A 25,110-nucleotide genomic window follows, 5' to 3' on the forward strand; every position below is an offset into this window, starting at 1 on the left:
TAAATGTGAAAAAAGTCTCATGGTTCCTTTTTTCTTTTTAATTAATTTATTTTTATTGGAAAGGCATATTCAAAGAGAGAAGAGACAAAAATCCTCCGTCTGATAGTTCACTCCCTAAGTGGCCTCAATGGTCGCAACCAAGCCCATCTGAAGCCAGAAGCCAGGAATTTGTTCTAGGTCTCCGTGCAGGTGCAGGGTCCCAGGGCTTTGGGCCATCCTCTCCTGCTTTCCTAGGCCACAAACAGGGAGTGGGATGGGAAGCGGAGCAGCTAAGTCAGGAGCTGGCACCCACATGGGCTACTATGGATGCAAGGAAAGGAAATTAGCTACTGAGCCATTACGCTGAGCCCAGGTTTTATGGCTCTGAGAGAAGAGAGAAGGGGGCAAAAACTAGAGTAGCAGATAAAGCCACCACCTGTGATACTGGCATCCCAAACGGTGGGTGCCCATTTGAGTCTTGGCTGCTTCCTGCTCCAGCTACCTGCTAATGTGCCTGAAAAGCAGTGGAGAATGTTCCAAGGGCTTGGGACCCTGCATGTGGAAACCCAGGACAATCTCCTGGTTCTTGGCTTCAAACCAGCCTGGGTAGCTGTGGTCTTTTGGGAAGTGAACCAGTGGTTGGAAGATGTCTGTGTCTAGCTCTCTCTGTAATCTGTAACTCTTTCAAATGAATAATTTAAGAGAGAAGGAAGGAAGAAAATAATACAGAACGGATTTATTCAAGTAGGATAGATCCATCAGTTCTATATCTGGGGATGAAATGACATGTGCACAGGGCTTGGTACAACGGCTAAGTTGGCTAATCCTTGTTTTCCAAGTACCTTTCAAATAAAAATAAATAAATCTTAAAAAACAAACTACCATCAATAAACTTTATAATTTCTGGTAACATTTAGTAAGCAGTCATGCCAGTCACTGCGAAAGTGCCCTAAATGGATTCAATTCTAACAACTATCTTTGAAGGAAACAACATCAATTTCATTTTAAGAGACACCATGGCTTCAAAAGGAAGGAATTTTCCTTTACAAAGCTAGTTAGTCAAAGAGTCAAACTTAGAATTCATGTCAAGTGAATAGACATGCTACATCTAACTATGTCACACTACCACCTTATTTAGTAGATGTGGCCTTACTGACAATAAACTATTACATGTATACACACTCAGAAGCACAGTCATAAAAAGAATCGAAGTTCTTTTTTCATCCTACAGTATAAGTTCCAAAATATCAAATGGGAGACAAAAGACAAATGCACACAAATACTATAAAAACAGCTATTTTCTCACAATATGAAAAAGGGCAAAAGAAACCATTTCTGAAGAAACAGCGTAATGCTTGCTTATGCAAAACAAAATGTCTTGTTTTTCAAACTCACTACAGATTCTAGGCACAGCAAAACAGAGAAGGTGAACACTATCTGGAAAAGCGCTCAAAGGAGATGACAGCACAGCAAGCTGTCTACGAGCATGAACATTCCAACAGGCAGTTAATACCTGTAGCTCAATTTCTTTATGGGTATCAAAAGGATAATGTATGGGACTGGCATGATGTCTCAACTGGCTAAGCCTTCCCAGTGCAAGCACCAGCATCATATCTGGGTGCTGGTTTGTGTCCCATTTACTCCACTTCCCATCCAGCTCCTTGTTTGTGGCCTGGGACAGTAGCAGAGAATGCCCCGTGAGCTTTGGGACCTGGCACCCCACAGGGGGCTCCAGGCCCAGATCAGCTGAGCTCCAGCCACTACAGCCATTTGGGAGGTGAATCGGGATGGAAAAATCTTTCTCCCTGTCTCTCCTTCTCTCTGTAAATCTGCTTTTCCAATAAAAATAAATAAATCTTTTAGAAACTAAAAATAAAAATATCCTATAATCACACCTACCTCAAGGGAAATTTAATGGATAGTAATGTCACCAATTTCAATTATTTTATCATAGTATTTAAAGACTGAATGCTAGGTGTAAATGCACTCAGGCTTCAGTACCTAAATGTACTACAATCTGTTTACCAATATAAGAGAAAAGATTTTATTTAAAATACACCACAAAAAGTAAAACAAAAGACAGAAAAGGGGTTGGCTAAGAGACTAATCAAGCAAGATGGTAATGTACCCAGTGTTGTGGCACAGTAGTATAAGATATTGCTTGCAATGCTACAGTACTGGAGTCCTGGTTCCAGTTGACCTCCTCTGCTCCCATTCCAGCTTCCTGATAATAAATCTGGAAAGGCAGCAGAGTACTTACTTCCAAGTACTTAGTCCAAGTACTTAGTTCCCTGAAATCCACTTGGGAGACCCAGATGGAACCCGTGGCTTCAGGATAGCCCAGATTTGGCTGTGGTAACCATTTGGGAAGTGAACCGACAGCTTGACTGGCAGTGGGGCAGCTGGGCCTAGACCTGGCACCCACACAGCATGTTATCACCACAGGTGGAAGATTAGCCTGCTATGTCACTATGTCAGCCACATAATGTAATTTTAAAACAAATTATTCTTGCTGGAAGCTCATCAATATACCACAGACATAATCTAGTTCCACTGTTCTGCTCCTTCAGAGCCATGCGCCTACATTAAAAGTGATAAAGTTTACATATCCACAAAGAAAAGAAACTAGGTGTGTGTTAGAGTTGTGGCATAGCAAGTAAAGCTGCCGCCTTAGACGCTCGCAGTCCCGCATAGGTCGGTGTCTCCCCCAGTGACACCACTTCTGATCCAGCTCCTGTTAGTGGACTGTGAAAAGCAGCAGAGGATGGCCCATGTACTTGGGCTCTGGCACCCACATGGGGGACTGGATGGAGCTCCTGACTCCTGGCTTCAGCCTGGCCCAGCTCTAGCTGTTGTGCCCAGCAAGGAGTGAACCAGTGGATAGAAAGTCTCTCTCCCAGTCACTCCCTCCCTCTCTGTAACAATGACTTTAAAATAAATAAAACCTTTTTTTAAAAAAGAACTAGAAATTGATTTCTCTTTATCAGTAATTTTTACCACAAATAGCATCTTCCTTATTTTAACTAAAAATTAAATAGACACTTCAGAAATATTTTATAAGTTTTCTGTAAGGTTAACACCATATATTCTAGGACTAAATTCTAAAGACAACAAATTTGAATGTAATTATTGCACAAACATGTTTCTATTAGGAATCAGGGCTTCTGTGAAATAAAATGAAAATCAAAATGAGTGTTACCACAATTCTTTTTCATGGATTTTCCCTCCAAAATCAAGAAATTAAGGGCTGGTGTTGTAGCACATTGAGCTGAGCTGCTGATTGTAACACCAGCACCCGTTTTCAGTATGGACATGAGTCCTGGCTGCTTTGCTTCCAATGTAGATCCAGACAGAGCAATGACAATGCCTCTACTATCTGGGTCCCTGCTACTGCAGGATTCATTCCTGGGTCTAACTAAAGCCTGGTCGAGCACCAGATGTTGCGGCTACCTTGTGCGTGAACAAGTAGATGGAAGCACCTAGTCCCATTTTGTCATAACTATTAACAAATGACAAATTCATTTATCAATATGTTCTTTCATAACTTCTAATAAAAAGAGCTTACTATAATCTTACCAATGGCAAAAAATTTCAATAATTCTAAAACAATCTCTGCCTTCCAACAGTAGATCTCACATGAGTCTAAATGGCAACTGCCAGAGAATTGAAGGTACTTTTTAAAATCCACAAAATGATAGTATAGCTAACCGTAGCAAAAGATCTAGGAAAACAAACTTACTAGATTCTAACAGGTAGTACAGTGAGGACTCCAGCAAATCAACCTGACTCAAATCCACACTTTTAAACAATACATCTTTCACAACTCTGCAATACCTACAACACTGCAAAGTTTTATAAAATCTTATTTCATTAAAATATTACTTTTTTTAAAGATTTGTTTATTTTGATTGGAAAGGCAGATATACAGAGAGGAGGAGAGACAGAGAGAAAGATCTTCATCCGATAGTTCACTCCCCAAGTGAGCCGCAACGGCTGGTGCTGAGCCGATCTGAAGCCAGAAGCCAGGAGCTCTTCCAGGTCTCCCATGTGGGTGCAGGGTCCCAAGCCTTTGGGCTGTCCTTGACTGCTTTCCCAGGCCACAAGCAGAAACTGGATGGGAAGTGGAGCTGCCAGGATTAGAACCGGCACCCATATGGGAATCCTGGGGCGTGCAAGGTGAGGACTTTAACCACAATGCTATCACTCCGGGCTCTATTTCTTTCTTTTTTTTTTTTTTTTAAAGATTTATTTTATTTTTATTACAAAGTCAGACATACTGAGAGGAGGAGAGATAGAGAGGAAGTGGAGCTGCCGGGATTAGAACCAGCGGCCATATGGGATCAAGGCGAGGACCTTAGCCACTAGGCCACGCTGCCGAGCCCATTCTAATTTGTTTCTTAAAAACAGTACTTATCCTGCAAATTACTGGTAGTTTCCAAATCTAAAGTACTTGTGCAAAATACAGATCAAAGAAATCTAACATTATAAACTGTATTTAATAAGCCTTCTTATTAGAATATAAACTATAAATATCTGATGTTAATCTAACTTAACTACCCAACAGAAAGAAAGTACTTGCACAAAATCAAATTAAACATCATTTTTTAAGCCATTTAGGAATTTACTTAGGGGTAGGCATAGTCACAAAACAAAACCATGACTGCTATTCATGAAACAAAACATTACTGATGTTATTAGTTCAGTAAACTCCCATCAATATTATCCTACATTCCGATGACTTCTACTTTCACACTGAATTGAAAATCCAAAAAACTATGTATAAATAATTTGCCAATTCGCACTCTAAAAGATTATTTAGCTCCAAAATTCAAACCTGTCCAACTTCATTCAATTTAAAATCTTATTATGAAATGAATTTTTGAGAAAAATGTCTTAAAGCATTTTACAGGTGCTAAATCCAAGAAAATCCATAAATAAATCATTGTATTTTTAAAATATTTTGAAAAATAAGCCTTAAAATGCATCTACCTTATGATATCCATTGCCTGGTACAATATCTCTGATTGATCGACTCCAAGAACCTTCTTTGCCCCAGCTTTAGCAGCAAACATAGACAGAATTCCAGTTCCACACCCAACATCCAAAACTACCTGGTGTAATAAAAACAAAAAACAAATGTTATCAAAAAGGTCTCCATTTTAAGATCCTATTCCTGCAGAGTAACATTTCTGACTAATAAAAATATGACAGGAAAAATTTTCAATTTTCGGGCCTGGCGGGCGTGGCCTAGTGGCTAAAGTCCTCACTTTGAACACGCCGGGATCCCATATGGGCGCCGGTTCTAATCCCGGCAGCTCCACTTACCATCCAGCTCCCTGCTTGTGGCCTGGGAAAGCAGTCGGCCCAAGGCCTTGGGACCGTGCACCCACATGGGAGATGTGGAAGAGGTTCCTGGCTTCGGATTGGCTCAGTTCCAGCCGTTGCAGTCACTTGGGGAGTGAAACATCGGATGGAAGATCTTCCTCTGTCTCTCCTCCTCTCTGTATATCCGGCTTTCCAATAATAATAAATACATCTTTAAATTTTTTTTTTCAATTTTCCTAGTGAATTTAATAATTTTTTAAAAACACTTATTTTTTTTTATTACAGTCAGATACAAAGAGAGGAGGAGAGACAGAGAGGAAGATCTTCCATCTGATGGTTCACTCCCCAAGTGAGCCGCAACTGGCCGATGCTGAGCCGATCCGATGCCGGGAACCTGGAACCTCTTCCGGGTCTCCCATGCGGGTGCAGGGTCCCAAAGCTTTTGGGCCGTCCTCAACTCCTTTCCCAGGCCACAAGCAGGGAGCTGGATGGGAAGCGGAGCCACCGGAATTAGAACCAGCACCCATATCGGATTCTGGTGCGTGCAAGGTGAGGACTTTAACCACTACGCTATCATGCCGGGCCCTATATTTAACACTTTTTAAAAGATTTGTTTATTTTTATTTGAAAGGTTTTGAATCATAAAGAGAAGGACAGAGAGAGAAAGATCTTCCATCTACTGGTTCACTCCCCACGTGGCTGCAACACCCAGAACTGAACCAATCCGAAGCTTGAAGTCAAGAGCTTCTTTTGGCTCTCTCATATGGGTCCAAGGACTTGTGCCATCCTTTGCTGCTTTCCCAGGCCATAAGGAACGAGCTGGATTGGAAGTGGAGCAGCCCAGGACACAAACTGGCACCCATGTGGGATGCTGGTGGTTGCAGGAAGATTAGCCTGCAGCATCACTGTACCAGCCCCTAAATCTAGTAATGTCTACTTGAGGAAAACTCAAGATATTACAGTGGACTGTAGGAGAAAAAAATTTTAACCTCGAATGGAAAAATCAACTGAAGCAGAAATGTTTTATCCAAAACAAATTTTAAAGGGTTATAGATGAATTAAAGTTATAGAATTTCACCATATCCTACCCCCAAAATCAATCAACTAATTTTTTTTAAATTATTTATTACTTAACTTCATTAATTACATTGTATTATGTGACACAGTTACATAGATACTTGGGTTCTCCCACCCCTCCCCAAACCCTCCCACCATGGTGGATTCCTCCACCTTGTTGCATAACCACAGCTCAAGTTCAGTTGAGATTCCCCCATTGCAAGCATATACCAAACATAGAGTCCAGCATCTTATTGTCCAGTCAAGTTCAACGGCTTCTTAGGTATACCCTCTCTGGTCTGAAGACAGAGCTAGCAGAGTATCATCCCAGTCAACTGAAAGCTCCAACATACCATCAGCAAAAACAATCAACTAATTTTAACAAATGCCAGAAAACACAAGAATTAAATCTCAAAATTCAGTAACTGGATAAATTGTTATAAAAACAATACTTAATTATTAGCAAAAGAAGAGTATTAAGAAGAACCAGGGTTTAAGATGATAGCAGGGCAAGTGGAAAGCAGCTGTTTCTACATCAAGAATCTCAGAAGGCTTTCTCAGAACAGTACATGATATCTGCTTAATTCATAGCAACAACAAAAATTAGTTGTCCTAAAAACATCAAAATTCTTGGAAGTATGCTACTCTGAGATTCCAGAAAATCTCAATGTTGTATACCTTTTATTACTAATGGTCTAACATCTTAGACACTTGTCCCAAAATATGAAATTATTTCTGAGCCTTCCCACTTTAAAGAACCACTGAGCATTACTAAGGGCCAAGCATTATCTCAGCGATGGGGCACAGAAATAAACAAGACCAAGTTCCTGCCCTAATGGTGTACAATCAAGTGAGAGAGACAGATAATGAACAAACATTAAAAAGCAGCTAGAAATGACACTATAAAGAAAATTAAGAAGCAGCTACAAGGATTGGAATTTCATATACGATTGAGAATACTTCTCGGATCCAGCTGAAAACTGTGAATGAAGCAAAGGGGTGATGTGCCAAGAAAGAACCAGATTTGGTACATTTTAGTTACAGAGGATATTAAATGCAAAACCCAAGATCTAAGCAAATCAAGAAGACTAGCCTAGCTGATCAGGTAGGTGTGTCTGTCTCTCTCACATATACACACAGGCCAAATTGAGGTAAGAGAGTTTGGAGCTACATTACACAGAGACTCTGATTTCATGCTAAGCAATGAAAAGTTACTCCAAAACAAACAAAACAAAACAAACAAAAAACGCTTAAACTGGTAATCTATCACACAATCTTTTTTACTAGGTATTATATTCAAAGCTTAAATATCAAAATAGTCCTTATTTATCCTTTAGGAGAATTTTTATTCAGATTACAATCCAATCCATTTTTTCTCTCCTCCTTTTTAATAGAAACGGTAGTGTGGGAGAAGCCTCCCAAAATAAAAAGAAAGAAAAACCTGTTAGGGACTGGAATGTAACCACTTGCTGTCACTGTTTTAACACCAACTCTTCAGCCCAATGGTGTTTGCTCATGTGAAAGCAGTATACAGTTCAGTACGAGTGTGGAAAAAATATTAGGTGTACTAAAGGAAATTAATTAAACATTATCAGTAACCACTTGTGCATGAATTTTTTTTTATCAATTTCCACAGTTACCATATAATATCAAGATATCCAGTCAATCCAAGTTAAGTTTACAAAAAATGATGGGAGAACAAGCAAGATGAAACAATGAGCAAGATCATCAAGTGCACATGTAAAAGTCTCCCTTTGTATTCATGATTATGATACTAACACATTGAAGTAATTTTGTGGTTGATCTGCTGGGTACTACAAATAAATTCTGTGTAACTGTTCTCTTCCAGTGGTAGCTTAGGTGAGGTTAAACAACCCATTTTCCTATACAATCCCCAAAATATCTACTGTGTAACAGAAATAGCACAAATCAGGAGAGAAAACATTTGGAGTTGTTTTACTATTATTAACCTAGTGTTTTTACACCATACTTTATTTTTCCTCAAGATTTTCTATTTTTAGACACATATATGACTAGAATTCCTATCTTTACAGACACCAATGGGACTATCTTGTACAAAAGGAAGTTTTAGTAATTTTGACAATTCACCTTCAAAGAAAAATGCTTCTTTTTAAAGCCTCCATCGGTTTTGAATTAACTCAAGAGAAACCAGCAATCCTATCTTATTTATTAAATGTCACAAATGACAAGCCCTAACTGAAAAAGTATTGTGTTTTGGTTAAGTTTCAACAATGAGAACTGAGATTACCATCATAGAAGATAAAATTACTTTCTACAAATGTGAAACTTTTCTCCGGGAAAGGGAGTGGGAAGGAAGAGGCACAACATGGCAGAAAAGGACACAAAGCTGTGCATTCAAGACAGGTTTTGGTCACTCCTTCACTACATGACGGGTCTTTCTTGTGTATCTCACTAAGCCTATAACTAGACAGCACTAAGCCTATAAATTCGAAAAAACATTGATCTTTAAGTGTCATAAATATCTGCAATTCTAATTATAAAGTCTCTACAATACATGTGCACATTTTTATAGGCTAACATAATACACAAACTTGTGGAAATCTCAAGTTAAGCAGTTAATTTTGCCTATAGCTGACATTATCTTCATAAATATTCATTGAATCCATAAATAAAAGTACTGTAACTTTTGGAATCCATCAATTTTTAAACAAAAAATTAGCAGCAATTCTACAACACAGAAAGGAATAATCCCCTACTTTCTTTTGCTTTTTGTATCAATTGTGTGAAAAGCACTTAGAAGCTGACATGAGGTTTTCTATGTATTTTCCAAGAATTTGTTTGCTGATTTTAGCTTCAGATTTTCTTCCTTAACTGCATCTAAAATTTAGTTTGTATATTGTTTGGTATGGGAATAATGTCAGAAGTAATAAAATGTTCTAGGACAAGAGATCAACTAACATAGTTTATGATTATTGGATTTTGTTATTTTTTTTTTAAAGATTTATTCACTTTATTACAGTCAGATATACAGAAACGAGGAGAGACAGAGAGGAAGATCTTCCGTCCGATGATTCACTCCCCAAGTGAGCCTCAACGGCCGGTGCTGCGCCGATCCGAAGCCGGGAACCTGGAACCTTCTCCAGGTCTCCCACGCAGGTGCAGGGTCCCAAAGCTTGGGCCGTCCTCGACTGCTTTCCCAGGCCACAAGCAGGGAGCTGGATGGGAAGTGGAGCTGCTGTGATTAGAACTGGCGCCCATGTGGGATCCCGGAGTGTTCAAGGCAAGGACTTTTAGCCACTAGGCCACGCCCGCCGGGTCACAGATTTTGTTACTTTTAATCATGGAATGATTTTATGTGTTAGTTTAAGATTTCATGAGTAACACTGGCTGTATGAGTATATTATAGCGGGCTCCCTGCTTGTGGCCTGGGAAAGCAGTCGAGGACGGCCCAAGCTTTGGGACCCTGCACCTGCGTGGGAGACCCGGAAGAGGTTCCTGGTTCCCGGCTTCGGATCGGCTCAGCACCGGCCATTGAAGTCACTTGGGGAATGAATCATCGGACGGAAGATCTTCCTCTTTGTCTCTCCTCTTCTCTGTATATCTGACTTTGTAATAAAATAAATTAATCTTTAAAACAAAAAGTATATTATAGTTACACTGCAAACATTTTGCGTCCCTTTTGTGAACTAATAGCAAATAGTTAAACTGTGTTGCGATTTTGTTTAATAAAAAGCTGTTTCAGAAAAAAAAAGATATCCAATAAAAAATGTGAATAACTATATTTGGAATACAAAGAAGCTAAAAAGATACATTAAAAAATGCCTCTCTGGTTCTGGATCAAGTCTTTTTTGATACAAATCTATCTGAGCCTCATGCTTGCATATAAATAATAATAAAAGACTGCTTCCTGTTGAAAGCTTTGGTGTCTCATCTCTCAGTTCACAAGACCTGTAACAGCTGTTAATTACGCCTACTGGGTTATATGCTCCTTTTTAATTTACTTCATTTAAACCTCTTTCCACATCAATTTTTAGAATTCTTTTTTTTTTATGTAGCTATGTAGGAGTCCATATTACGGAAGTATCATGTTGTACAAATCAAGTTCCCTACTGAGGAATATTCAGGTAGTTTTTGAAATACTACCATGATTAATGCTGTAAATAACCTCATATGTAACTCCACACTGCCGTAAATAAGTTTATAGGATGCATTCCATGAAAACAGAGTCAAAGAATATATACATACTTATAATTCTGCTAGACATTATTAAATTAGTACACACAGCTCAATTCTACTCTTGAAGGTTCCAATGAACAACGTGTCAATCCCAATTACTTCAGTGATGGGATTATTCTATGGAACACATACAGTTTTTTTGTATCAAAATAAACTTGTAGTACATAAACCTGAAATACTATGTTAGAAAATGATAATTAAAAAAATATGTCTCAAGTTTCTAGAAATCTCACTGCAATAACATGTTTATAAAAGTAGAAAGTTAAGCGTAAAAGGTTGGTATGGAATTTAGTAGCTTCATAATACAACGCTTTGGCACTGGTGTTTTTGGAATTAACACTCACATAGTGTTAGCAGAAAGACAAACTGGTAGCACTGATACCCCTCCCAGGGTATACCCTTTTTAGCCAAAAAGTCCACTGCTGGAAGTTCTTAATTGCATTGATCTTCCTACAAATATTAATATTTTATTTGTATATGCAGTACTGTTTTTAATATATATATAATAATGAATATAATATAAAATTATAACTTACGGACCTTCTTAAATATATGAAACATTAAAATGTCAAGGAAAAGACACTCAGTATCATGAATTATTACCAAATGCAAATAAAAATGAGATGACCTCATATCTATAAGGATGATCATTATTTAAAAAAAAAACTGAAATTGGAAACGTTCGCAAAAATGTGGAGAAATTTAAATGCTATTGGTAGTATAAAATGGTATACATACACCCACTTTGAAAAAAGCAATATAGCAATTCCTCAAGCAATTAGAAATGGAATTACCATATGACCCAACAATTTCATTTACGAATAGGCACCCAAAAGAACTGAAAGCAAGGTCATAACAAGATATGTTAATAGCAGCAATATCTATAGTAGTTAAAATATGAAAGTAACCATGTGTCTTTAGATGGATGAATTGATAAGCAAGACACGGTCTACATACTTTAGAATATAATTCAATCTTAAAAGGAACAAAAATCTGACACATACTATAACATGCTTGACCTAGAAGATACGCTGAACGAATCAAGCCAGCTACAAAACGAATAGGGTATTACTCCATTTATACAAAATACTTAGAGAGCAGTCAAAATCATAGAAAGGGCAGTGAAGAGTATAAGGTCTCAGTTTCATAAGAAATGCATTCTGGAAATGGGCAGGAGATGATCACATAATGGCAAGGATGCATTTAATACCAACGAACACTTAAAAATGGTTAACATCATGGAGCAGGCTTTGTGGGACAATGAGTTAAGACAATGCCTGGGTCACAGGTATCCTCCTCATGTACCAAGTCAACCCCTGGCTGCTCCACATCAGATTTAGCTTCCTGTTAATGTATCTAAAAATGCAGAAAATGTCTCAAATCCTTGGGCCCCTCAACCCAGATGATGTTACAGGCTCCTGGATTCAGCCTGGCCTAGCCCCAGCTACTGTGGTCATCTGGGGAGTGCACCAACAAGCACATCTCTCGAACTCTGCATTGCAATAATTCAATCTATTTTTTTAAAGATGGTGAAAATGGCAAATTATACATTGTGTGTATTACTACCACAACCACAATAACAAAATGAGAATAAAAAATGTTAAAAAGCAATCAATTATCTCTATAAAAATTTGAGTGAATAAAGTATAGAACATGAACATATACTCCAGAGTAAGTTTTCTCTGATAAAACAATATACTTCTATGCATACATTATACAAACACACACAAATCTATTCAATTCTAACTTACTCTCCAGTTGCAAAAGTGAACTTCAGAAAGGGAAAGTAACAGGACTGGAGTCATCCAGTTGGTCAGTTAGAGTGAGACTCCAAGCTCAGGTCAGTCAGCTGCTAACCTGTATTTTAAGCTGTGTACCAATTATTTCTCACACACAGTTTAGAAGGTGATTTCCATCAAGAAAACTTAATAGAATCAAAGAGATGGAAATAAAGAGGAAAAATGATGAAGGAATGTAATTTAACTTTTCTAAAAAAAAGACAAAAAACGTAACCAATTGTAACTGTAGATAATAACCAAAAGCTAAAAAGCAGCACCTAACTGGGAATTTCTTCAATGAACTACAAATAGAAATTAATTATGAGTGGGTGGTAACAATTAAACACCAACTAGAAGTTAAATTAATCTGAGAAACCATATGGCCTCAACAGGAGCCCTGAGAACTGAAAAGCAGTAAGAAACAACAGGAGGCCGGGCGGAAAGGCTGGAGGGAGCAGAGAAGGAAGAGGGGGAGGGGGAAGGAAGAAAACATGTACAATCATAAGCACCCTTAGAAAAAGAAATCTCTAATACACATTTACACAATGTGATACAGAAGTTGGCATGGTGATAAGGTTTGTCATCTTAATAGTAATGAAAACTAATAGTAGAAAATGAAAATAAAATTTAGGAATATATGTTTAAAAAATTTCCTGAACAATCTATGTCATGACTCACAAAAACCATATGACTTACACTGAACTATCCCACTCCAGTTAACTCCTTAAATACGCCCACAGTAACAGTACTCAAAGCCTGGTGGGCAGAATTAGTAACAACAGACTTAGGAAAAAGCCTTAGGTTACTTGTTCTACTTCTGAGAGAACGTCAATTACCCTACATGTGTAAAATGGAGACAAATGCTTGTCCTCATTATATTATATAGTAACAATGGGACGTCATATTTGAAACTAATCTGTTAATTATCAAGCATTACTTAATATATATTTTCTAAATCAGAGTCAGAGTAAAAAATGCACCCAAATCATTTAAAAACTAAAAAAAATTTAGTTTCTACTGTAATAAAAAGCATACCAAAAAGGCTAAATACTAGTGATTAGTATGACTTTAAAAATGCAATCATTTTCTGTATTATGACAATAAGCAAAAACAAACCATAAAACTTTATGACAGACTTTGGTGAGGTATCAGAGCATCATATACATTTCTGTGTAATTCAGCTAAGTTGTAAGTAAAACTTCACTCTTATGAAATGAAAATTAATCCAGATTACATTTCAAGCACTGTAAGACTAAGGAAAAGCTACTCTCAAAACATGAAGGTTGTTAATACTCCAATGTAAACCACAGAATCACAAAAGGTAACCTTAGAGAAGTATATTCTAAAATAGAGGTGAAAAGAGGAATTATAAAACCTGATGCTGTCAATATACATGTTTCTAAAGTGAAAAAAGAAAAAAGGAAAAATTTCCAATCCCACTGTCACAAATGGAAGAGATGATCATATTAATTTCCAATAAGGAGGAACAAATAGGAAACCTGACAATTTAAGTAACTGGGCCAATACAGGCAGAGAAAGAGAGGCATGAAGAGAAGGAAGCATGGAGAACAAAACCAACTCATAAGGAACAAGAAAACAAACGACACAAACTTCAAAAACATACACACACCCATACACTACAACTATCTTTGAAATAAGTTGAGGCAGCATTAAAAAATTAACTGCAAAATACAAAGTGTTTCAAAAAGAGCTAAAATAATAAAGCATTAAAACAAAGTTAAAATGTAAATTCTACCTTATACCCTTATACAATTTAACTCTGTTAATTACTAGCAATATCTTGAAAATTATTAATTTTTAATGACTTGATAGAAACTAGAATAATAATTCGAACTGTGCTCTGAGAGCAAGTAGGTGTGTGGTCTGATGGTTAGCTGCAGGTCAGGACATTAGGGTCTTTTAACACACTGCCTAGGTTTGATTCCTACCTCCAATTTCTGATACCAACTTCCCACCAATGCAGATTGTGGCTGACAACAAATGATGGTGCAAATACTTGGGTTACCACCCCTCACACAGGAAATCCAGACTGAATCCTGGCTCATAGCTTTAGTCTGGTCCAGTACTGGCCATAGCAGGAAGTTAGCAAGTAAACAGCGGACTGGGGCACTGTGCCTATCTTTCTGCCATTAGAATTTTTTAAATTCAAAGGTGTCTTTGTATTTCTGCCTCTAAAATTAATAAAATTCAAAGGTGTGCTCTGATATAAGGTTTCTCTGATACATTTGAAATTCAAAGAAATTGCTATGTATTAGAAGTGCAGTTTAAGTAGATTTAGCCAACCGTTGTCATTGTAATTAACTACTTAGTTTATTCCCTTAAATGGAAAGCCATAAAACAACAATAAAGTTAAAAAATTTACAACACCACTAAGTTAAATAATATGCTGCTGAATGACAAATGTGTAAATGAAGAAATGAAAAAGAAAACAGAAAAAGAAAAAGAAAATGAGACCAGTGTATGACATATGAGTCAGTGAAGAATTTAACAGGAGAATAGAAACTAATTTTTTAAAAGTGCTTGGAACAGCAGCACCACTCGGTGTTTTCTGTTACCACTATCTTGCACCACAGAGAAGCAGCACAATGTCCTCCGTGTAACAAAAGCCAGAGTGTGTTAAATCAACTGCTATCAAAGTGACGACCCTACACAGGATGTCTACGACTCAAGAAAAATATGAAAAGTACAACTCTGGAATCCTCATACTTACCTTGTCTTTGAAGATGTGTGCATTCTGATATATAAAATCTCTATAGCTTTCTGTTCGTACTTTGTCCTACGATGAAAAGAAAACATTTTTAGAGAGAAGTCTTAACTTTTACAACGGTATTTGCTATCTTAGCACACATTGCTAGCTTCCACCAGCTACTTTTTGCCTGGGGAAAAAAAAAATCAAACTTCTTTTTCTAAAATAAAACAATAAAAAGAACATAAATACCAACAACAAGGAAATCAGTTCATATCTCATTTACAACCCAGGTGCTTTTTCCCCCACCCCCCGCTCAGAAATTTCTGTAGGAGGAAATAATGCTTATGAGGCGATTAGCCTGGGAGGTAAATTGTTCAAGCCCCAAGGCCCGTGTAACAAGACTAGTGCACGATCTGCAAGCGAGGCAGGCTTTCAGCGCTTAGCACGTATGTTCGTTTATGCTCTGAGCTGATTCCCGAAGCCGAGACACACACCGACTGCAAATGAAGCAGTCGAGGGCTCTGCTGCCAAGTACATTATGCCTATGATAAAAACAAATCACAGAACAATCCTGGCTTTGGGTTTCAGTACCATGTAAAAAGTTACACCAAATGCGATAGTATTAAATGTTACACAAACCATATCTCTTCCAAAGCATTTTTTGCCAATATCAACATTTTTTTAAAGTTCATAAAGGAGATTATAAAAGGTCATTTTGCTTAGTGGACTTCAAAAGGAAAATAATAATAAATTGGTGTCATTAGAATTATTACATCTAACTGCTCTAGAAATAAAATTTTTAATCAAGCTAATGAAATTTTCCCCTTTGACTTTCAATTCTTTTTTAAGAATTATTTACTTTTACTGGAAAGGCAGATTTATAGAGAGAATAGTATCAGAGAAAAAGATCTTCCATCCACTGGTTCACTCCATAGACGGCTACAGTGGCTCGAGCTGAGCCAATCCAAAGGCAGGAGCCAGGCCACAACCAGGGAGCTGGATGCAAAGTGGGGCAGCTAAGACACTAACTGGTACCCATATGGGATCCCAGTGGATGCAATGTGAGGACTTACTAGGTTACAGCACTAGGCCCAACTTATAATTCTTAAAATATGTTTTAAGAATTATTAGTGGGAATAACTCTTCAAATCAATTTATACATATTAAGGATCTAATTGTATATCACTGAATACATATTCACCTTATTGATACTCTACTTCCACTATGAGTAATTTTTGCTAAAACAGCAAAACCCACAAAGGGCGAATGCAGTCACTTGGAAAGCTTTCACCAATCACACTGGCCCATCACTGCTTTAACTCAATCAATAGAATGCCAGCCACTGTGCTATATCCACGCACTGCTGCTCAAGTGAGCTGCAATCTTTCATTTTGATTCTTTCTGTATGTGCACATTCTGGTGTAACGAAATTCAAAGTGCACCAAACACAATGCCTTGTATAAAGCATAGCTTCAATTTAATAACTGAAATTTTGAAAGAACTCACTTAACATGAAAGCAAATAAAAGACTATCCTACATAACCATTCAAAAACATTTGTTCTAAAAAATAAAGGTAGTACAAGAAGGTAGTAAAGAGAAATGTTACAAAGTATGCTTTGTACTAACTTATTAAACCGCGAACAGAGCTCTAAGGCTCAAAAGAAACCCATATTTCTATTAGTAAAATACAATGGATTTCTAAAAAAAAAAAAAATAATAATAAAAATATATATATATAAACTTGGGGAGTGAATCAGCAGGTGGGATCTCTCTCTCTCTTCCCCTGCCTTTCAAGTAACTAGTAAATGTGATCACCTTGAAGATTAGGACTTCAATATATAAACGGGCAGGGGCTCAAACAAAACAAAATAAAAACAACTAAACAATGAGGCCAAGGACAACAAAGTATGTACCATAAACTTCACATATATTTAAATAATGTTTTTAATTTATAGGCATTTGAAGGTGAACAGAATGCTTCTATCAGCTACAAGTACAATAGAAAAATGCAGTGAAGAAACACTACTAAAAATTCAAATTATCATTATGACTTGTGATATGTGTACCAGTTAGTACAATCTGTCTTAAAAAAAAGTATGCTTTCAGATTTTTATTAATCAATGACTGCTTCAAAAATATGAACTGGTAAGTAATTTCAAAATCTATCCCCCTGGTGTCTCTGGAATTTAAAATATTGTCTTCACTTTTTAAAAAACCACAAATAAGATAACTTATTTAAAATTGTAATTAAAACATACATTAATAAAATACCCGAGACCAAAAAAATCCAAACCAGATTATATAAAAGTAGTGCATAAAAATAAAACCTGTAAAGATGATTTCTAATTTTTAAATTAATAAAAATTGAGTAAGATTCTAGAGAGATGATAAGCTTAAAGCTTATGTGTGTTAAGAACTGTTCTGGTTAGAAAAAGAAATATGGGTCATGGCACATTTCACATTTACTCATGGCACATAATTCAGCAAACAATAAAACAAACTGTTCTTTCTGAATTTAGGATATCCATATTTTCCATGAACATGTAATCACTGGGACTTAGTTAGCTCAAAGGTCTCAGATGACACTCCTTTCCAACAGGTAATGCTACTGTACAACAGCTAAGGCAAACTAAGGAATGGAAAATGGTATTAACGAACAACCATTCTCTGGAACAGAGAAGACAGCACTGGAAACTGTGAGTTGCAACTTCTTAAATCTCTATGAACAACAAAATGACTCAAAGGCATACAGTCACGTATGAACATTCTCTAATAATGAGTTAGCTGCAAGTTTCCAGGACAGAGATTTATAAACGGTAACTACTCAAACTAGATTTAACTGATGGTTCTAAGAAAACACTAAAATTTACTGGGAGTCTAGTGCCCTGTATCTGTCTGAAAAGCCAAACATAATTTCCATACCAGCGGTATTATAGGATCAAGGCATTTAAATTGAGGAGATTATGCAAGCTTAGATGATCTCCTGCAGAAACGAAAATTCTGGACAATAAAATTAACAAAGAAAACAGTGTTATGTCAATTTCTTTTTAAAAAATTCGCTCTGAACTTCAAATTACTTACTACTTGCATGAAGAGAGGTATAATTGGTAACGCTACACCATTACCTGGTGACCACAAAAAGCACAACAAAACGTGTCATCAGTAACAACATCATACTGCTACGTATCAGCAGGCTTCAACTCTGATTCTGCAAAATGGACTCAACTCAATTTGCAGGTGCTATCAAATATTCCTGGTTATTTTAAATGTTTATGCTCCAGGAAATTCTATTCTAAGCGCTTCCAGAAATAAGATTTAAGGGACTTTCTGTTGGTTTAGGGAATGAAAAAGTAATGTGGCTTTCAAAAATCTGCAAACTTGAAAATGTTAATTTTTATATTCTCACATTTATTTCCTCTAGTCACCTATTTTGTTTTACTCAAAATTTGACAACCTGCTTTTTTGCTCTGTAATATAATATTTAACAAAACACAATTACAAAAGTTATAAGAAAATTAAACTTCTATTTCATATGAATACTACTATTATGAAAATTGAGACTAACAACATTTACAAACCTTATTGTGCCAATTCAGGAACTACTATCATGTACTAATGATTTCAAACGCAAAAAGAGAAGTTATACCATAACAACTGTGAGTTACTTGTACTTTACACCAAACATAATTATCTACCAACTAAAGTCAATATCACTACTTAAAACACTAAATAATCCACTTTTGTAAGCTAGAAGGCAAATACGTAATTATCAACACTTAATGTAACAGCTGTACTTGAAAAAACTATTTTCCAAGATTTAAGAAGTGATATCATAAAAAATAATGATCAGAATTACTACGATGCTTCTGTAATATTTCAGCATAAGATGAACTATGAAGCACCAAAAAGGTTTAAAAGGCAGTTCTTAAAGAAAAGCCAGAGTCCCCCCACCTTAAGTGCCCAAACAAAATACAAAAGCAGTTCTCCTCAAGGCACATGTATTAAGAGTCAATTCGATTTCATGTTTCCTCTAGTATGGGTGTGGAGCATTTGTGCTTTTCTAACCTTTAGCATTTCTTCATGTATCCCATAATGCCCGTATGAGCTGAAATAAACACCATCCTCATCCTCCTGGAGGTCTGAGACTGTAGTCGTCGACGAGCAGGTTCTGACATCTGCGTTCATCACAAAATCCTGAGCAAATTGTCTGTAATCAATTTGAAATACACCCTTGAGACAGGTTTACTGGACCATGAAAGAAGGAAAGGCTAGAGGCTAAGGCAGAGAAAGGGGGAGGGAGTGGAGTGTGAGGGGCCTTTGATCAGTCTAGCCCAAGCAGCGCCAAGCTCCCCCTGCTGGCCCTGACTGCAATGCCACACTCAAATCCAGCTGAGAGCATTCCTTTGGCAAATCACAGAAGCAACTCAACTGTGAATTACAGCTCTTCGTATCCTTCAATAGAACAAAACAGCACTTCACCTTCACTGGACTTCACTATGCCTACTACTGCTTGCAGATATGTTTTAGCAGCTGATTCTATACAGTATAGTTCAGTTCTATCAATATTTTTGAAAACCTTATTATCGCTTTGGGTCGGCATTATGACTAAGTGGGTAAAGCTTCTAACTGCAATTCCTGCATCCCATATGGGCATCGGTTTGCATCCTGGCTACTTCACTTCTGTTGCAGCTACCAGCTAAAGGCCTGGGAAAGGCAGCAGCAGATGGGCCAAGTGCAGAGGCCCTGACACACACGTGAGGCTTGGAAAAAGCTCCTGCTGGCTCCTGACCTTGACCTGGCCCAACCCTGACTGCTGTAAATTCCTCCAATTGAGGAATGAACCAGTGAATGGAAGAGTTCTGTCTGTCTCCCCTCTAACTGTGACTTTCAAATGAAATATAAATAAATACACCTAAAAAAAACCTTAGTATCTCTGAAGGATAAAATGGTCTAACAGTCGGCCCCTGCAGATACTCGACAATGTACATGTTGCGACGCCACACACTTCAGCTCTGTAGCTCATTTTCCTCTGTAATCACATTATAATTAAGCACAGTTTTGGTGTGCAAGGGAGAGAAGCTGGTGCTGCTTATGGAACAACTATCGGCTCCATCTTTCCTGCCGACACTGGCAAACCATCAAATGGGTGCTCAGGCACCAGAAGCAGCCTTACAAACTCAACAGGAAAGGAGCCCTCTCCAGAATTTGCCAATCAGAACCTGTATTTCAACAAGACCCCCAGGAGATTTCCCATATATATTAAGCTTTGGACATTAAACTTCTATAACAGAATGCTAATTTACTTACTAAAAAAAATGCTCTATGAATATGGTTTTCTGATTACAAAGATCACATTTCGATTCTTTGAACACAATAATTTCAATCCTGCTGTTTTTACTTGAGCCTAAAAAACAGTAATCCCTCAACTTCTGAAAACCTAGGACTGGAAGAATTGGAGAAATCGAGTGTAAACAGGGAAACTGAAATGAAGGCTGTGGAACCAAACAACAAAAATCTAGAAACACTCAACAGGACAGCTGTCCTAACAACTACCATCAGTGTAAGTAATTACAAAAGTATATGAGAAAAGGTAAAACCATAAAAACCTGCAATAATCAACAATATAAACAATGTTTAAAGTGCTAGATGCCTTTTACACTACTGTAAGTCCCCACACTGTGCTTTCCAGTACATGAAATGCTCTACCACATTCTACTTTGCCTCTAGATGTGTTGCTTTGCGAAATCTAAATGTTTTATAGGACTGGCCAATTACTTCATTTTCTGCAGGTCCTCTCGTGCTCTAGCTAATGCAGCTTCAGCAGACAGCGCCCTTGCTTCTGTATGTTTCAATTTTTCAACAAGCGATGTATTGTCACTGAGTCCATTGGGATATGTGAACGGGACTGACACCGGCTCATACAGATCTTCTACATCTAAACAAACAAATGGAAATTATTATCAGTCCTTCTTATGATGAAACATCCATCAATACATAAGGAATAAATACATCCTAAGTACCCATTATATGGTCAATTAAAAAAATCAGCAAAAGTACATTTAATTAAATATTTAACATCCAAGCTGTTTCCATTTGAACTCAGCGTGTATGCTAAACTTCTCGCCATCACTTAAATTGAATATATTTGTGAGTTTGAATTATAAGGAGCTAATCCTCAAAGAAAGGAAAAGGTAGAAGAAAAAACCCTAACTTCACAGATCATGAGGTATCTGCTCAATATGCATACACTGTATTCATTTTATCCTCAACACAAGCGTAATATGCACATATTTACCTCTATCTTAAGTATGGAAAAAACAAGTCAGCAAAATTAAGCAATTCACTCAAAGTCATAAAACTGTGTAGTAAAGAATCAAGATTCAAAAATCACACTTGCTCTCCCAGCTCATGGTCTCACCATTATACAAGGTCATGTGTCAGTAGTGCATTTATCTATAGAAAAGCAGATATTATATTTAGATATTCATTCAGTAGAATTCTGACAACATGGATGACCCTGGAGAACATTATTTTAGGTGAAATAAGCCAGACACAGAAAGACAACAACTCATGATCTCACATATGGAGCCTTAAAAATCACAGAAGCAAAGGGTTACGGGAAATAGGAAGATGTTGGTGCAAAAGGTACAACTTAGAGTTGGCATTGTGGTGCTGGCATTCCATATGGGTGCCAGTTTCATGTCTTGGGCTGCTCCACTTCCAATCCAGCTCTCTGCTTTTGGCCTGGGAAAGCAGCACAGACTGGCTCAAGTCCTTGGGTCCCTGCACCCACATGGAAGACATGAAACAAGCCTCTGGCTCCCAGTTTCAGATCTGCTCAGCTATGTCTGTTATGGACATTCACAAAGTGAACTAGAAGACAAAGATCTCTCTATATACATAAAATCTACCTTTCAGGGCCCAGTGTGGTACTCTAGTGGCTAAAGTCCTCGCCTTGCACATGCCAGGATCCTAAATGGGCGCTGGTTCTAATTCTAGCAGCCCCACTTCCCATCCAGCTCCCTGCTTGTGGCCTGGGAAAGCAGTCAAGGATGCTCAAAGCCTTGGGACCCTACACACGTGTAGGAGACCTGAAAGAGGCTCCTGGCTTCAGATTGGTTCAGCCCCAGCCACCGTGGCCGCTTTGGGAGTGAATCAACGGACGGAAAATATTCCTCTCTGTATATCTGACTTTCCAATAAAAAACTTAAAAAAATTAAAAATGTCTACCTTTCAAATTAATATAAATGAATCTTTATTAAAAAAAAAAAAACCCAGACTTTCAGTTTTGAGGTAGACTGTGGATATCTAATCCATAACAAGGTGACTAGAGTTAACAATGCTTCAGTATATTTGAAATTGACTATTTGCAAATGACAAACACATAACATCTTGAGTAGTCTGCACCCACACACAAAAAGAGAGTGCAGAGCATGTGAGGTAATAGGCTAGCTTGATTGTGGTAACCCTTTCACAATGCATACACATCTATAAAATCATCATGTTTATCTTGAAAGCATGCAATTTTCTTGTTATACATTAATAAAGCTGAAGAAAAAGAATATTTCTTAGGGACAATGTATAAAGAATTACAACATTCAGTAACTGTCAGGTTGGGCAAAATGGAATGGATATATATGCTGCTAATTATAGCTTATAATTATATTTATAATTATAAATATCCTACTTCTTAACAGTACTAAATTTTTAAATTTTAGTTTCAGTACACATAAATCATTTCATGTTGTTTAAAAACTACAAACCATGTACATGGAGCTGGTCAGTTTTACCAATATCCCAGTGTCTTTTTGCTAACTTTCAGATCAACTAAAACCCATTAACAAGGCAAATACTACATTTTCTCAATACAGTACTATGGACAACAAAACTTTTTTATTCTATTCAGTTTACATCAACCATAATTGAGGATATTTACTACAGCTGAAAAAACAAGCCTAACAATGTAATAAAACTAGAAATAAAAGGATAAATTTGAAATTCATAGAATACTGCTTTAGCCTATAAAACACTGAGATGTGTTCAAACCCATACATTAACTTACTGTTTAGTTTCTCAAAAACTAATCAGCACAATAAAATACTTCCCAGATATTTAAACCTGGGGCACTATTCTAAGACCCTTATTTTGTATTCTGTTTTTAAAAATTTCACGGTACTACTGAGCAAATTTCTTTTTGCTTTCTGTTACAGAAAAATAATAGAAACACAAACATTAATATGCACAGGTTAAAGGTTAAACTTATAAGTTGAAAAGGATAAAGTATTCCACAAACATGGAGAGTCATAGCAACAAAATTGTCAGAAAAATCTAATTGAAAACCATATTCACAGAGATCGAAACTTCCATGTCTATCTTGGGGCTCAGGATATTCAAATCACCTTAACACTTCCTTGAGGCAGATTAGAACTCTAACAAAAGTCAATTTTCCAACAATTACAAACATGGATAAACACCACAAAAGACTCCGAAAACACATGCTGCAATTAAAGGCACAAGAGATAATGCTTCAATCACAGAGACTTACTCACACCTAACTGAACTGACAAAACTAGAAAAAACTCAGACAAGCAAGACCTACACAAAATGACCAAGCACGTGACACCCTGACACCACAGGTGTAGAATCCTGCCGCCAATCACCGCAGTGGATACTTCCTTTCAAATGCACACAGTGTTCATCAAGAGAAATTATGTGCCAGGCCATGAAAACAAACTCCAATAAATACAATCGTTCAAAATTTACTATGACCTCAGACCACACTGAAATTAAGAATAAAGGACGTGCTTATGGAAAACAAACATTTACATCTTTCTTTATTTTTAAGATTTAGTTTATTTTCTTATTATAAAGTCAGATTTACAGAGAAGACGCAGAAAGATCTTCCTTCTGCTGCTTCACTCCCCAAGTGGCCACAATGGCTAGAGCTGAGCTGATCTGAAGCCAGGAGCCAGGAGTTCCCTCTGGATCTCCCATGCGGATGCAGGATCTCAAGACCCTGGACCGTCTTCTACTGTCCCAGGCCAGAAGCAGGGAGCTGGATCGGAAGAGGAGCAGCTGGGACAGGAACCAGCACAGAAATGGGATCCCAGCAGTTGAAAGTGAGAATTTAACCACTAAGTTGCGCCATGCCCAAACATTTACATCTTTTTTTTTATTGGAAAGTCAGATATACAGAGGAGAGACAAGAAGATCTTCTACCTGCTGCTGATTCATTCTCCAAGAGGTCACAACAGCCAGAGCTGTGCTAAACCAAAGTCAGGAGCCCAGAGCCTCTTCTGGGTCTCGCACAAGTCTCAACTGCTTTCCCAGGCCACAAGCAGGGAGCTGGATGGCAAGTGGGGACAATGGGATTAAAACCAGTACCCATATGGGATCCCAGTGCGTGTGAGGCGAGGAGTTTAGCCACTAGGCTAACTGCACCAGGCCCTACATGTCCATCTTGAGTAACACAATGAATTAAGTCATCAGTCATGAAAATTAAAAAGTTTAAAATATTTTGAATTAATAATGAAAACACAGTATTTCAAAATTGATGAGATATAGCTAAAACAGTACTAAGACAGAAATGTACTTTCTGAATGTTTGTAATACAAAAGGGTCTAAAATGAAACACTCAAGATTCTACTTTAAGAAGCTAAAAAACAGAAGAGCCAGGCCTGGGAAAGCAGTAGAGGACAGCCCAAGGCTTTACAGCCCTGCACCTGCATGGGAGACCCAGAAGAGGTTCCTGGCTCCTGACTCCGGATTGGTGCAGTTCCAGCCATTGCAGCTGCTTGGGGAGCGAATCAACAGACAGAGGATCTTTTTCTCTCTCCTCCTCTCTGTATATCTGACTTTCCAATAAAAATAACACGATAAATCTTTAAAAAACAAAATAACCAGAAGATCCAGGATCCAAGATGACTGAATAAGAAAGACAGCTAGTTTTAAGCACAGGAACATAACAGAACAAAGGAGGGGCCAGAGCTGTGGTGTTACAGGAAAAGCTGCAGCCTGCAGTGCTGCCATCCCATATGGGCATG

The 25,110-nt window shown here is 37.5% G+C and overlaps 1 protein-coding gene across 3 annotated transcripts in view; it reads right to left on the minus strand.

Moving 5' to 3' along the window:
* The window catches only part of PRMT3 (protein arginine methyltransferase 3), a 115,392-nt gene that overhangs the window by 81,031 nt on the left and 9,251 nt on the right, over window positions 1–25,110 (minus strand). For all 3 annotated transcript variants that reach the window (XM_012927086.2, XM_058663252.1, XM_058663251.1), the window contains 4 exons: window positions 20,843–21,002; window positions 19,133–19,274; window positions 15,088–15,153; window positions 4,969–5,090 (listed from right to left, as the gene is read on the minus strand). In XM_012927086.2, the coding sequence (XP_012782540.2) occupies window positions 4,969–5,090; window positions 15,088–15,153; window positions 19,133–19,274; window positions 20,843–21,002 (490 nt within the window). The remainder of the gene's footprint in view (window positions 1–4,968; window positions 5,091–15,087; window positions 15,154–19,132; window positions 19,275–20,842; window positions 21,003–25,110) is intronic.

This window comes from Ochotona princeps, chromosome 4 (assembly GCF_030435755.1).
Source record: "Ochotona princeps isolate mOchPri1 chromosome 4, mOchPri1.hap1, whole genome shotgun sequence".
NCBI classification, from domain to species: Eukaryota; Metazoa; Chordata; class Mammalia; order Lagomorpha; family Ochotonidae; genus Ochotona; species Ochotona princeps.